Raw genomic sequence first — 15,850 nt, forward strand, 5'->3', positions numbered from 1 at the left:
TGTCACCTGTATCTAAATACAGTCTGGCCATTCAAATGGCACAAGTGTTATTCATAAACAAACAAACAAACCCCAAAATAAACAAACAAACAAAAAACCCGGCCACAATGTCTTGAAAGAAATGAATATGATGCTGGTAAATGTGGTAGGTCTGTTACCAGACAGGTCAACCTAGACTACAGACAGCAGAGTTTTATTTTGAAGACAACAATCTCTCTCTGCGAATATGCATAACATGTAAGAAGAACATGTGCATATATGCATAGATACATACATACATACATTTGTAAATGATCAAATGAACACTCTGCTAACCAAAGCCATGCACACCCAAATGACTTTCATGCTCCTGAAGATAGTTCAGATCAACAGAATTTACTGTGAAGACCTGAGACTGGGCATGGTGGTTCATGTCTGTAATCTGGTGTACAGCTTGTGCTACATAGTGAGTTCTAGGCCAGCCACAGAGGCAAAGCAAAACCCTGTTTGTCTTTGGAAGGAAGGAAGGAAGGAAGGAAGGAAGGAAGGAAGGAAGGAAGGAAACTGGTTCCAAGCGTGCTGCGATAAATTCACATCATCATCTATCCCTGGAAGCTCAAGTGTGATCCTCTTTTGTTTGCTAAACACAACCTAGAGACGGACCACACTTGCACGCTCTGCCCTGCGGTTTCCCTCTGCTAAGAACACCTTTCCTGCTCCTGCTCCTGGTGAGCCTCTGCTCCTATATTTCTGAGTTTTCTGATGACAGAAAACACCCTTCCTTCCCCTTCCCTGATTGCCCATGCAGCCTTGTGGAGGCAGGCAGAGTTGGCGTGAAGCACCACAGCTGCTTCAGTATGTGTCCAGTCTGCCTTGAAAACTACACCAGAGAAGCAGCTCCTGCTATTGTGAACAGTACTACTACATGTACAAGTGAACAGGCATCTCCCCTGAGATGTTCCTGTTACCCATGTGGATGTGTTCTCCATGGTGCAATTGTGGAATAAGATGTTGATTTAATTTTCAGGAGAAATTACCACAGTGTTTCCCATTGCAACCATGCTTCTTTGCATTTCCACCCATGTGCAGATGGGTTCCCCCTTTCTGCCTTTACCACCATCTCATACTCTTTCTCGATCTCATTCTTGATCTCACTTTTGCTATCCCTGTTTATAAAAGTCACCCTGATGGGTTGAAGTAATGCCTCACCTTAGCTTTAATTTCATTTTCTACTGATGAGTATTGTTGAGCATTTTCTCATATGCTCATTAGCCATTTTTTTAAATATATGCTTTATTTATTTATTATGTACACAGTGTTCTGCCTGTATGTCTTCCTGCATGCCAGGAGAGGACACCAGATCTCATTACAGATGGTTGTGAGCCACTATGTGGTTGCTGGGGATTGAACTTGGGACCGCTGGAAGAGTAACCAGTGTTCTTAACCTCTGAGTCATCTCTCCAGCCAGTTCATTGACCATTTCTACATCATCTTCAGGAAAGTGTCTGGTCAAGTACTCTACCTACTTTTCACTTGCATATTTCTTTCTTTTGTTACATTATAGGTGTTACTTATTAACTTTTTATCAGATTTATGACACAAAAGCTGTTTCCTCCCATTATAAAGTGGTTTCTTCACTGTTGATTCAGTCAAATATTAAAACTGAAGAGCAATTGCTGTGTGAAGGCTTAGTATTGAGAATTTCCTGTTATAGAAAACATAATTCCTCAGACAAAACAACCATGTCTCTGGGCAGTGGTCGTGCATGCCTATAATCCCAGCACTTGGGAGGCAGGGTCAGTTGGATCTGTGAGTTTGAAGCCAGCCTGGTCTACAGAGTGAGTTCCAGGACAATGAGGGCTACACATGAAAACCCTGTCTGGAAAAAACAAAAACCACGTCTGGATTCCCTCTGACCTTTGGGATGCTGAATTTAGGTGATGAGGGGTCTCACATTTTCCACTTACATAAAGCACAACGCCTTTCCCCCAGAAAGGACATGATTTTTCTTCATAAAGGAGAAGTAGTGTGAGAGAATGCAAACACCCCCAGGTGCAGGCCCTGAGGCAGGGAGTCAAGGCAATGCAGAACAAACCAGACACAGATCCCAAGTCTAGGGCTGGGCACCAGGATGGTTTGGGAGGCAGAACACTTGTCTGGCAAATGGGAAGGATCTGGTCTCATCACTAGCAATTCCACATAGGAATTCCAGGGACACTCTGGCAATCCCAGCACTGGGATATGGGAGAAAGGAAGAGTTCTGGGTTCATTGGCTAGCAAGGCTAGTCCAATCGGTGAGCTCCAGGCCAATGTGAAACCCTGTCCCAAAGGGAAGTGGATAATGTTTGTTTCTAAGGAAGATGCCTGTGCGCTCTCTCTCTCTCTCTCTCTCTCTCTCTCTCTCTCTCTCTCTCTCTCTCTCTCTCCTCCTCCTCCTCCTCCTCCTCCCTCCCTCCCTGGAGACCTCCCCCTCCCTGGAGACCTAATACAAGAAGATGAGATCTTAAAACTTCCATAACAGTCACAAATAAATAGGGACAAGAGATCACCATAAAAAATACAGTCAAGATGTAAGTTTGGGAGCCGAGGATTCAACTCCCTTGGCAGAGTGCTTGCCTAGCAAGTGTGAGCCCTGGGTTCAGTCTCTAGAACCACATAAATTAGGCCTGGCAGTGCACATCTGTAATCCCAGCACAGTAGGATAACCCCAACTTCCCAACATAGTGGGTTATAAAAAAAAAAAAAAATAGAAGGGAAAGGGAGATGTGTTAAGAGACTGTGGTATATTGGGGTGGATATAATCAAAATGCATTGGATTTATATAAAAAATCAAAAGCCCACAAGAAAAAACAAACAGAAAGATATAACTTTCTTTAATTAAATTGCACTTAAGCAATAACAGTCATTTCACATTTCAAGGCAGAAGCTTATGAAGCCCCTGTAGGAGGTCAGGCATGGAAGGCATGGAACTGGGAACAGCCCAGGGTCTTGACAAGAACATCCTCATTAACAATGGAAGAACAACAGGTGTTTGAATGGCTAATTATATCTATAAAAGAACTGATGCTAGCAAAATGTTACAGAAGAAGGAATAACTTACTGCAAAATCTTACAGATAAAGAAAGAACTTACTTCATTCATAGTGTTTCAGTACATAAGGAAAACTTGTGTTTAGTGTCCAGGCAATGAGATTCTTTGACAGTTAGTCAATATGTAGGCCTAACCCATGCACATTGGCATAATGTTCAGCCCAGGATGCTGTCTACTTCTACCTAGAGAGGCATCCTAGAGCCCCAGGTAGCTGCACTAGTCATCAAGAAAACACAAAAGTCAAAAACACAAAGGTCAAAATATTTCATCCATGTTGCATATTTGAGTCCTACCTAAGCTAGAGAGCAGAGCTAACATCAGGCATCGACTCTGACTCTGGCACATGCCTTTAATCCCAGCATTTGGGAGTAAGAGGCAAGATGATCTCTGAGTTTGAGGACAACCTGGTCTACAGAGTGAGTTCCTAGATGGCCAGGGCTACACAGAGAAACCCTGTCTTGAAAAACAAAAACAAAAACAAAAGCAGTGATACACAAGGCTAGAATTCTACTCAGTTTCTTCCTTCTACCCTCCTTCCCTCCCTCCTTTCTTCCTCCCTCCTCTATTCCTCCCTCCTCTCTTTCTCCCTGCTTCATCCTCCTTTTGAGACAGGTCCTTCCAGTATTACCCAGGGTAAGCTTTGATCTCACTCTGTACTCCAGGCTAGTCATGAATCCACATTCCCCCTGCCTCAGCTTCCCAAGTGCAAGACTTTCAAGCAGGAATCACCACATCTGTCATTCTAGTGAACTCTACATTCAGATTCTTTCCACTTCATCCAGTGGACTCCAAACCTTCTCTTCTTATTTCAGCCAGACAATCTTTAAGGTATTTGTATGATCCCCATATATACAAAGCGAATAATACTCAGTTCCCCTTCAGGAACACCAATCTGTCACAATTGATTCCCTAACCTGTTGTCTATTACCATAAACACGGTCTGAAGCAGCAGACCTTTAATGTCTCCCAGGTTTTGTGAGTAGAAGTGCAGGAATTTCAGGAGTTGTCCCAGCTCAAGGTTCCTCATTTGCTTGCAGGCAGGCTGCTGTTGGGGTCTACAGGCATCTGACACAGGTGGAGAATCTACTTTCAAGACTGGCTCACATGGTTCTTGGCAGGAGGCCTTGTCAATTTCTTACTTTAAGAGCCCGATGATTGGCAGTTTGATTGCATGCCACCCAGTGGGGAGTGGTTCAACTTCTTGAAAAGGTTATCTAAGAATTTGTGGCCAGATAATGACACCCGCCTGTCCTATCTGCTTCCTCCCTTCCATAGTCTGGAGTCTCCTACACTCGGATGTGACTCAGACGTAAGTCCTTAGTTTGAATCAATCATGACAATCCATGCCCTCTTAACAGTGATTGTTTTATCAAAGGACACATGACCCAGTTTTGGAAGGAACATATATGGCAAACTTTTCTTGGAGAAAGGGATGTCCTTAGCCATTCCTTCTCTTTCTTCTTGCCTCTCAAAGGAGTACATGCAGCAAAAGAAGGAATGCTTTACACAGGCCTTTTTGTGACATCAGGAATCATGGTAGCCATCCTACAACCATGAGGCTTAGGACAAGGGACTGTGCTTCAAGAAGAAGCCTGGAGGCAGCTCTTTCTTGATGGTGTTGCCAAGTCACCGAGTCACGTGCTGCACAAGGAGACTATTTCCAACCTGAACATTATTTTCTCCCTTTCTTTTTTGCCTCATGTGTGTGTGTGTGTGTGTGTGTGTGTGTGTGTGTGTGAACACACATGTGTGCTGGTGTGTGTTGAACCTCAGGGTTGGCAATGAGTGTCTTGATGACTTTCTGCTTCATTTATTGAGGCAAATTCTCTTACTGAGTTTTGGATTTGGTTAGTCTGGCTAGTGAGCTTGGCCTAGGGGTTCCCTGTCTATCCAGAGTGCTGGGATTACAGCGCTGCCACACCCAGGGGCTTTCTGTGGGTGCTAGGGAGCCAAACTCACATTCGATTGTCAGGTGCTTTGTCTATGGAAACATCTCTCCCCAATCCCTCCATCTCTTATTACATGAGATAATATATGTTGTTTATTGTTGAAGCCATGTTGAGTTGTGCTTTCTGCTACTCTCAGTGGAAGGCCACACAGCCCCATCACTTGTATGGTATTCAATGTCTGCTTCAAGTGGCACGCTGTATCCAGGTGAGAGTACCTTGGCATTTTGTCTTCGGAATGACCCAGGCTTATATATCCCAGTAGGAGGGGAATTTGTGTCCTCCCCCCTACTCATTCATTGAGATAAACAATTGCTTTTGGCCCCCAAATGTTTCCCAGTTATCTCCATTATTTTCTACCATACTGACAATTTTGAGTTTGGGAAGAAAGAATTGGGGGGCTAGAGCTTGACCCACTTCTAATCCTCTGCTTACTCTATACCTGGCATCTAAACTGCCCACTCCTGCCAGCCTCCTCTAACTGGCTAAATCTTCCCTTGCTCTTTAAGAGTTTCCAAGTCACATCTTGTTCAAGAAACCCAAATCAGAGCCCTTGACTTCACTTTGATCTGTAATCCCTCTGGAGACATCACCGGCTTATACATTCCCTACTGCTGTTTCCTTGTTTCTTCTCTTCTATGCTCTACAGTCTTCCTGGGCCTGAGGTCCCATATGGTGATTACCTTCTTCTGATGAGTGTTTACAATTAGATATGTTGACTTGAAAGAAGCAGACATATGCAAATAGAAAGAAAGGGGGGATAGGGAAACCTAGAAATGCACTGTATGTCCAATCTGCTCTTAGAATGCATAAAGTAATGGTCTGGGTGAGTGGGATTTCCACGCCTTTGGATAACCATGGAAGCCTGGCTTCTCCACCCTGCCAGCACCCCAGTGTCAGGAGGGGAAGACAGAAATTGAGATGGCTTGTGGACACTGACTTACTGTGCTTTCAGACTTGGCTGTTTTTTGCCAGCTTTCCATATTTCCCCGGCCTGTTTCCTAATGCCCTTAGGCATGGTCTGATTCACTCCAGTGTTTTCATCCTACAGTGATTCTAACCACTGCCTCTCAGGGTTAAAGTAAAGGCCTTGGAACAACCATCTCCTATCAAGAAGCTTCTCTACAGGCTACAAATGGCCCTGATAAATAGTCACAGAGAACACATGGTCATTTCCAGGAACAATGGCCTGTAGGGACTTCTTGCTGTGTTTGTAGAGTGCCTGCTAAATGCTTCATGACTCCTGGAGCATCCTTGTGCATGCCTTCGGAGGTGTGGCTGGAGTCATAATCCCATGCTTGCAATGGCCTCTTTCTGGAGGAACTAGAAGGGACAAAGTTTCAATAGAAATACTTCTGGGGTATTTCACAAATGATTCCTTCGTGATCTAGAATTTCATTAGGATCACTCTTTCTTTTCTTTTTTCTTTTTTTTTTGGGGGGGGGTATTTTTTTAGACAGGGTTTCCCTGTGTAGCCATAGCTGTCCTGGAACTCATTCTGTAGACCAGGCTTGCCTGAGACTGAAGGTATGTGCCACCATGGCTCAGATCAGCATTCCTCTTAATTTTTTAATTGTGTTTTACATGTATGAGTGTTATGTTTGCATTTGTGTCTATATGCCATGAGTCCAAGGCAGTGGCAGCTGGGAGAAGGTGCCATGTAGGTGCTGGGAATTGAACCCAGGTCCTCTGGAAGAGCAGCCAGTGCTCTCAGCCTCTGCACATCTTCCTAAAACTAACATTTTATTCTTTATATACAAAGAAAATATGTAGGGAAAGTTACTTTGCTAAAATAAAGGATTTTTGTTTTTTCTTGACATCTTTTACAAGTGACACAACTAAATAAAAACAACTGGTTCTCCTATTTTTCTAGTACTTTTCTGTCTCTGTTTTCCTCATTTTCCCTGACTTTTCTAGTCTTTCTCTCCCTCTGCCCATTTCTTGATGGCTTTATTAGCTCTCTGGCTCCTGCCTGATGACCTCAGTGTAAAGAGACACCACAGCAGTAACAGGGTCCACTTTTCGGCTTCATTTAATTAAAATAAGTTAATTATGTGCTTACGTCTTTATTTAGTATATGCAAGTGTGTGTATAGGTATATGCATTTCTGTTTGAGCACATGGAGGCCAGAGATCAAGGCCAGATCTCTTCCTCCATGGTTTTCTATGTTACTCCTTGGAGGGAATCTCTCACTGGACCTGGAGTTCACCAGCTGTCTAGACTGGCTGAACAGCTGAACACCCAAGAGTCCTCCGGCCTCTACTTCCCAGCGCCGGGATTAGAGCCACATGCTGCCACCCCCAGCTTCTTGTGCAGCTGGTGAGGATCTTAAGGTAGGTCTTAAGAAGGTGCAGCAGGCACCTTTCTCACCAAGCTGCCTTCTCAGTCCCACCAGGCTTCAGCTTTTATACCTGCTGGGCTCTTGACAATCCATGGGAAGACAAAGTGGGTGACACATGTTTGGCTGTCTCTTCAGAATGTTGTGTTTGGACACTGTTTTCATTCTTCATAAACCCTCAACTCTCCTGCAGATCAGCCAGGGTCAGGCACACCCAGCGACGAGGCAGAACAGAATCACACCTATGTCAGCGCAAGTGTGGCAGGGCACATTTCTGTTTCTACTACAGAATTCAGCAGTGAACACAGCCTGGCTCCTAGCCAGATAGATAGACAGCCTCACACTGGAGCCTCGCTTCTGGCTTCATTCTGTTCTGTCTAGCATTCAACAGAAACATACTCTCTTATGGTGAAGAAGGGTTGCAGTTGCCACTCTGTGTTTGGCCTTAGTTATGAAAGACCAGATGTAAGCAATTTGTGTCACAGATACATTTCACTCTCATTTATTTATGATCGCGGTTCCTTTCCACCGTTAGAGATTGTGCACATTTTCTTTCCTCCCTTGTATTCATTTCCTATTGCTGAAGGCCACTAATTACTAGGTGATTTTTATTTTCATTTTTTTGAGGCAGGGTGTCACTGTGTAGCCCAGGCTGAACTTGAACTCAGGATCTTCTCACTTCAGCCTCTCAAAATGCTGAAATTGAAGGCCTGTGCCACCATGCCCAGCTCAAGTTTACTCTCTATGACCCGGAAGTCCTCATCATGTCCTTTTGAACACTGCTTTGTCATTCCCTCTTCAATACTGAATCCCAGAAGGAGAAGGTGCAGATATTTCTTAGAGGCCATGAGTACTTCCAACCACCCCATGATCTGATACAGCTTGCCCTTATGATGCTTTCTTGGCATTTCTCAGACCAGCACTTTAAATGACAGACAAGTGAAGGAGGCTTGTCTTACTGACAAGACCAGACCAGGGCTGACATTCCCTGTGGCTCTTGAATAGATTTTATTTCATCCACCAATCAGAATTTATTTTAAAAGTGATTTAGGGTCTGAGAGATGGCTCAGCTGATGAAGTGCCTGCTGTGTAAGCACAGGGACATGAGTTCAGGTCCTGAGCACCCACGCTAAGAGCCTGATGTGCCTACAGATATTGCAACCCCGGTGCTGCAAGGTAGGAGCGGATCCTGGGGTTTGCTGGTCAGCCAGTTCAGCTGATGAATGAGCTTCAGAGTCATTGAGACCCTGCCCAAAGGATAAGGTGAAAGTAGTCTCAGAATGCACCCAGTGTCAACCTCTGAACTCTACATGCGTATGCATGCATACCTGCACTGCCATGTGCCACACACATGTTAAAGTGAATTAATTACGTGTCCTTTGAATCTTGAGGTTATGTCATGTGTATGAAAGTATACCTTACAGCTAATTAGCACTCGGTAAAAACAGCTGTAAAGAGACTAGTGGTGGATGGGTGCCCACCTTCCAAGTCCAAGGCCTTAGTGTCAAACCGATAAATGCAACAGTAAATAGATCCCAGCACTAGAGAGGCAGAGGCAGGGGGATCTCTCAGTTTGAGGCCAGCCTGGTCTACAGAGAGGACAGCCAGCTCAGAGAAATTCTGTCTTGAAAAAAAAAAAAACAAACAAAAAGTAAAAGCAAATGAATTTAAAAAAAAAAAAAAACTGCTGAAATGAATAGTTTTCTGAATTCTAATACTACAGAGTCTTGAGTGTGTGGTCTTTGGCTACTACCCAAACACTTTCCTTCTGCCATCTGCTTTGTCCTTGTATGCTCTGTTCTCCTGTAGCAGCTGCTAATGCTGGGCTTCCATGTGTCCCTGACACTGGCAACATACACAGGACACAGTGCCTTCTAGCTGGAGACCTAACTGGACAGGAAAAATTCTGAAAATGAGCCCAACCTGAGGCTGAACTGAATCATTCCTGGATTGGAAATCAGCTATGAATGAAGGGTTTCAAGAAAAGAGTGTCACCAGCAAGATTGGAGCCCAGAAACTAGTGAGAACAAGAAGGTTGGAGGTGTGCCCCTCACCTGTGAGGAGGTGCGGCATGTGACCATACAACCTTTGTCCTTAAAATTACTTCTGAACAAGTCAGGACTCCACAGTCATCACTAGCTAGGTCCAGTCATGTCCCCAGGCATGTGCTGATGGGGGAAAAAAATCTCTCATTTCATGCCCCAAAGCATCATCCTGACACCAGCTTATGAGAATTTCTACTATAGTTCATGCAAAACATCTTGAAGTGCACTGGAACAAGGAACTCTAAAAATAGCATCACTCCAGAGATAGCAGCAGAACATGTAATAATTGCCAAGAGTGGTGCTAACTGATGTATAGGCATGTGCCATCCATAATTGCAGATAGTGTGTGAGGATGTGCTGGTGTCTTCCCATTTACAGGTGGCTAGACTGATGCAGGACTTCACTTGCAGAGTCTCTAACCCAGCACCAACACACATCAGACAGCACGGTGCTGTCAAAGGGTTCTGTCTTGCTTTAGGAAAACCTCGGAGTGAGAGAGAGGAAGGAAGGACTTGGGAATCCAAGGGCCATCACAGTTTGTTCAGTGGAGGCAGAGAAAACCGGCTAGGAGTCTCAGCTGGTGGCAGTAAGATCTGCTTGAGAGCCACTGGTCAACATGGCCCCTGAAGGAAGTGGCAGGCACAAGGAAGGCATGGCATGGTCTCCTCATGCCTTGATGCACTATCTTCCTCCAGACCTTGGACAGGGAACTTCATCTGTTGTCAAAGAAAATTTTAGTCAGCATACTGCCACTATTTTTCACAAATGTTATAGTTTCACGGAGAATTTCAAACCCTATAACTTGAGCTGTGGAAGCTAGAGAACATGTCTGCCCTTGAGACAGGAGAGTTTCCATGTGGAGCTGGGCTAACCCTACTGTGTGAGGAAGGACTATGGGATTCCTACCAGGCTCTAGAACAGACCCATTTCTAAAGAAATCTCTGTAGAGCTCCGTGAATTCTTTGAAAAGCCATCTTCAGAAAGTTCTCAAAGAGGGATTTCATTTGCTTTTGTCCACAACAACAAAATCAACCAGAAAAAAAAAAAAGTTCAAGATTGGGTTGGGTGGAGGGCACATTACTTAAAGAAGCTAAGTGTTGTGGTGCATGCTTTTAACCCCAACATTTTGGGAAATAGAAGCAGGCAGAGCGTTGTGACTTTGTGGTCAGCCTGGTCTACATAGAAAGTTCCATACCAGTCAAGGCTACATGGTGAAACCCTATCTCAAAAACAAATAAATAAATGAATAAAGTGATAAGACGGAGAGACAGGGCATTCAGTACAAAAGGAAAGTGTGTGACCAGAGGGAAAAAAAGGAGGGGCTAGCTTTAGGGAGGAGTTCCCACCCATGTTCCCACTGCAGACTGCCTATGAAAATAAGGAATACGAGGTGTGGGAAGTGTTCAGTCCCGATCAGTTGTCTGCAGATGACAGCTGATTGGTCCAGGCTGGGTAGCAAAATGAAACTTTCTGGGACTGTTTATCTTGGCAACTGAAGCAGGAACATTCCCAGGCGTGTACTTAGTGGTTCTTCCAGGAACAAAGAATATGTGGCACCTCCCCACCCCCAAGTCAGAAAACATTTCCCAGGGTGCTTTCTGAGTTTAGTACTAATTAGTCATTTGGGATCCCTCTTGGACATTAAGCTTTTTCTCTTTTTTTTAAAAAGTGTTTTAAACTTTTGTTTAAAGTCCTGTTTTAGTTTCCTATATTTTATTTTTATTTTTTGAGAATAAGTGTTTTGCCTTCATGTATGCCTGTGTACTATGTGCATGCCTGGTGTCCACAGAGGCTGTAGTGAGCTTCCGTGTGGGTGCTGGGAATCTACCATTGGCTCCCTGCAAGAGCAGCCAGCACTTTTAATCACTGAGCATCTTTACAGCCCATTAAACTTTTTTACATATAGCATCCACCCAAGCACCCATCCATCCACCCACCTACCCATCCATCCCTCCACCACCCACACATCCATGCACCCATCTACCCACATACCCTTCCTTCCTTCCTTCCTTCCTTCCTTCCATCCATCCATCTGTTCAGTGTTCAGAGAAATGTATATGTGCCAGGGCACACACAGAGGTCAGAAGACAAATTGCAAGAGTAGCAGATTCTTTCCTTCTATCACGTGTGTTCTGGGAATCAGGTTTAAGATACCATTCTTGGCAGCAAGCCCCCTACCCAAGGAGCCATCCCACTGGCCCAGGCTTTTCTTAAAGTTCGTATTCCGTCTTTTGATTGAAATCTGTTTGGCAAACATCACTGATGATTATGTAGTTATTTGCTGTCGTGGAGTCAAAGTGTTTGGTTATCTAGTTAAGCAACCGGGGCTGATAGCTAAGAAGGAAACCCAGATGGCTATTAGAGCTAGTTTCTGATTGTGTTAGCAACTGCTACTCAGAGAGAAGTCATAAGGTAGATGGAGAGGAAATCTTGGTATTAGCCTCCCTGGATCCTATAATGACAAAGTTTATGAGGTGACAGGCCCAAAGGCTTATAACCCCAAGTCTTAAGAACTAGAAGCCAAGATGTGTAGGTGCCCAGACTGGCGACGCCGCGGCCTGGCCAGGGCAGGATTGTGGGGCGGCGGGAAGCTGCGGTCTGTGTCCAGCGGGTAAGAGGGCCCATTCTGGCTCTGTGGCCGAGCCGGTCTCAGTTTCCCTGATTGTGCAGCGGCGGCGCGGGCAGATCCGGATGGGAACTCGACTTGTGTGACCGTCCGCAGCCCAGAGTCCTGAGTTGCTTGGAGTGCGCGCGTGCCTCAGTTTCTCCTCTCGAAGGGGCAGGGCCCTCAGTGCATGTTTCAGCCCCCGCCTTATCAGGTACTAGGGTTGCAGTCTGGCTGTCCATGAGTTCTGGCGACTCTGAGGCAGGTCATCAAGTTCCCATGCCAAGTACTAGAACCCAGCCCTGTCTGCCTCTCAAGTGGTGGGATTAAAGGCATTGGAGGTGGAGGAGAAAGAGATGGACCCCTCGGCCTCGGCCTCGAGGGTCTTCTGTGGCCACTTTCTCAGCATGATGAATCCTGATGATGTCGATGCCATCATCCTGGCACAGAAGAACATGCTGGACCGCTTTGAGAAAACCAACGAGATGCTTCTGAATTACAACAATCTGTCTAGCGTTCGACTGCAGCAGATGAGTGAACGCTTCAGGTACCACACTCGCACCTTGGTGGACATGAAAAGGGACCTGGACAGCATCTTCCACAGGATCAGGACACTGAAGAGGAAGCTGGCCTGGCAGCACCCAGAAGCCTTCAGTCACATCCCAGAGAGGTCATTCCTAGAAGACGAAGACCCCATTCCACCCAGTATCACCACGACCATCACCACCCCGGAGCAGATCACAGGCTTCTGTGACACCAGTCCTGATACCGTCTCACCATCTCTCAGTCCTGGCTTTGAGGACCTGTCACATATTCGACCTGGTTCCCCTGCCATCAATGGCCACAGCCACACAGATGACAAGGAAGAGACACATGGAGAATAGCCCCCTTTCCCACCATCCCAGAAAGGCTCAGGACAGCAGTGGTCCTCCAGGGGGTCACACTTGGTCAGCTTTGCCGCTCCATTCTATCATAGACAGGGTTCCTAATTCCTGCCCTTCCTAAGAGCAGGATTTCCCCATACCAGGACATACACCCTAGCTGGGGCAGTGGGGCTAGCTACAGGTATCCTGGAGCTTAGCCTGGGCCAGCTTTCAAAGTACTTCTAAAGTCCCCAGAGACCAAAGCCAGATGTCCCCCCAAGGTAGAAGGTGCCTTCAGGGCTGAGCTTGTCCCTAACACTGGCAGCTGCTGATTTAACTCTGGAGTGTTGGATTTGAGCAGAGGTAGAAGGTTCAAGATAGAGGCAGCCTTGACTCTGTAGGGAGCTGTTTCTCACAGGTCTAGCAGGCATCTCCAGGAGCCTGGCAGTCCCTTAGAAAAGAACTGAACGGAATATTTTTGTACTGATGTTTACAGATGCTGTCGGGAAGTTCTCAGTAAATACTCTTAAAGGTGTGTGTGTGTGGGGGGGGGAAACTAGAAGCTATGAGTCCAGGATCTACAGTCCAGAAACCACTCAAGCTACTCAAGCTAAGGTTGGAGACTTGCTCTTATTGGCTTCCATTGCCAGTGACCTGGCATCCAGCAACTCATGAGACACTTTGCTTTGTTGCAGTGGCAGTCAGTGCTAGCTTGAAAGCATTGGGTGATTGGGTGATGGGGCCCACAGCTCCTAACAATAGAGCCATAGCTCTTAAACATTAGGTGTCCTTTAGCTCTAGTTCTATGGCTCTTTGGGGTGTTTGGTGTTGAGAATCTCAGCCCTTAGGACTTGGACTCCCTGGAACTCCTCCAGCTCAGAGCTCCCACTATCACAGCCCCTGTGCGTCCACCGCCCTTTTTTGGCTTTTCTGCCTCCCCTCCCACTGTCTCTGACTCCAGACATTCTCTGTCCCAGAGGACTCTTTGTTTGCCTCATTGCCACCACTGACACGGATGCCACTATTGCCTCCCAACTTGCGCCACTACTATTGCCATTGGCCATTGCTGCCACTTTCCTGCCTTCTCTTCTCTGTTACCAGCTTAACCTGGTACTTATGAAAAACATCAAAACCTTTTACTGGGCCTAATATTGCTATACCAGAGGTAGTACAAGAGAGGGTGGAACTGACAGCCACAAATGGGATATCTATATCACACTTGAATCCCCCAAGCTCACGGGACCATACAGGAAAAGAGGACAGAAAGAGTGGAGAACCAGATAGAGGTCGGTCAGAGAGGACTAGGCAAAAACTTCTGGAGTCTCCATGACAGGATCTCTGCACTCATGAACTCACAGCTGATGTGGATGCCTGTGCAAGACCTGGGGCTCACGAGGCCCCATCCCCAGCAGAGCAGCTAGTGACAGTTGATGGTTTCTGGAAGGAGGAGAGTGAGTCAGCTTTCTTTAAGGATGTGCTCCCGATAGGTCAGCTGTGCTCCAGAGAATGGCCCCACACCCATGACTATATGAGCAGCACAAATTGGAATCAGTGAGCCGTAAAGAAAGAGATAGAGTGAGAGAGAGAGAGAGAGAGAGAGAGAGAGAGAGAGAGAGAGCACAGTTGGGAGGGGAGCTGCATGTGGGAGGGGCCAGGGGGATGAATAGGTATGAGTACAATCAAAGTACATTGTCTGCATGCACCAAAGTCTCAAAAATTTAGGGAAAGTATTATACAAATATGTCATTAAAGTGAGTGGCTTAGTTACATGGCCAGGAATGGGTGTGACAAGCCAGGGCACAGCCCTTTATGCAAAGAAGGGACTGTTTTTGCACCAGTCACAACACAGAACTTCATGCAAATGAAAGACTGTGTTTGTATCAATCATAGGCTTTCTACTGGTTTACTGGGGAAGTGCTCCCTCCTGGCTTGAGTAAGAATACTTGCAGGGTAAGTAGGGTCATTTCAAGCTCACTGAAGCATGACTTATGAATTGTGATACTTTACCAAGGCTGTCAGGGTGTGTCTGCAGTGGTCATGACCAGAACATGACTTCTGTGGCTGCTGGAATATTCTCAGAGAGTTTGAAAAATATGCAAAACAGTTCAGCTGCCGTGAGGGCCTTCCAGTGAGTTGATAGCAAAGTCACCACTTGACTGACAGCTCCATGCACAGGAGTGCCAGGTACAAGGGGAGGGCCTATCAACTGTCCAGGACTTGACAATTTTAGTCATTCACGGGAAACAATAAGGAAGAGATATGTCAGTGCTCGCATTTCTAGCACTATGGACCAGTCCTCGATAGCATTTAATAATAATTTAACTTGATAATGCTTTAACAGCCCTTAACTCTTGCCTTACTGCCATAAGGAGAGGGAGCCCTTATTTTTCTTGGTTGGAATAAGTTCCAAGTCACAGGATGTTGAATTAACATGACTCTGGTAGAGGTCTCTTCTTTTAAAAATATAATGTAGCCAAGGGTGGTGACACACAGCTTCAATCTGAGCACTTGGGAGGCAGAGACAGACAAATCTCTGAGTTTGTGAACAGCCTGGTCTTCATAGTGAGTTCCAGGACAGCCAGCCAGTAGAGGGACCCCATCTCAAACAAACAAACAAACAAACAAACAAACAAACACTCCCAAAATGTATTAAAGTAGTCTATATTGAATTTGTTTTTATTTTAGTGTGGTGTGTGTGTGTGTGTGTGTGTGTGTGTGTGTGTGTGTTTTGCCTCCATGTATGTGTGTGCACCATGCACATGCCTGGTACATGCAGAGGCCTGAAGAAGGTGTCAGATCTCCTGAAACTGAGTTATAGATGGTTGTGAGTTACCATGTGGGGACCATTGTGGGGCCTCTGAAGAGCATCCAGTGATCTTAACCATCATCTTTCCACCCCTAGAATGATTTTTAAAAATAATTTTAGTTTTATTTTATTAAAAACTTGTCTTAAAAGGGAGTCAAATGCTTAATGCTAGTGTGAA

General features: G+C 45.6%; 1 protein-coding gene across 1 annotated transcript; it reads left to right on the forward strand.

The window, feature by feature from the left end:
- The first annotated feature begins 12,339 nt into the window (after nt 1-12,339).
- LOC127215286 (kxDL motif-containing protein 1-like) lies at nt 12,340-12,913 on the forward strand. Its single transcript, XM_051175661.1, has one exon. The coding sequence runs from the start codon at nt 12,360-12,362 to the stop codon at nt 12,885-12,887; it is 528 nt and encodes a 175-aa protein (XP_051031618.1). The 5' UTR covers nt 12,340-12,359; the 3' UTR covers nt 12,888-12,913.
- Nucleotides 12,914-15,850: the final 2,937 nt, after the last annotated feature.

This window comes from Phodopus roborovskii, unplaced genomic scaffold, assembly GCF_943737965.1.
Source record: "Phodopus roborovskii unplaced genomic scaffold, PHOROB, whole genome shotgun sequence".
Taxonomy (NCBI): Eukaryota; Metazoa; Chordata; class Mammalia; order Rodentia; family Cricetidae; genus Phodopus; species Phodopus roborovskii.

What these genes read in the sequence shown, in the direction of transcription:
- LOC127215286 (XM_051175661.1), top strand. Translation starts at nt 12,360, where the DNA reads ATGGACCCCTCGGCCTCGGCCTCGAGGGTCTTCTGTGGCCACTTTCTC.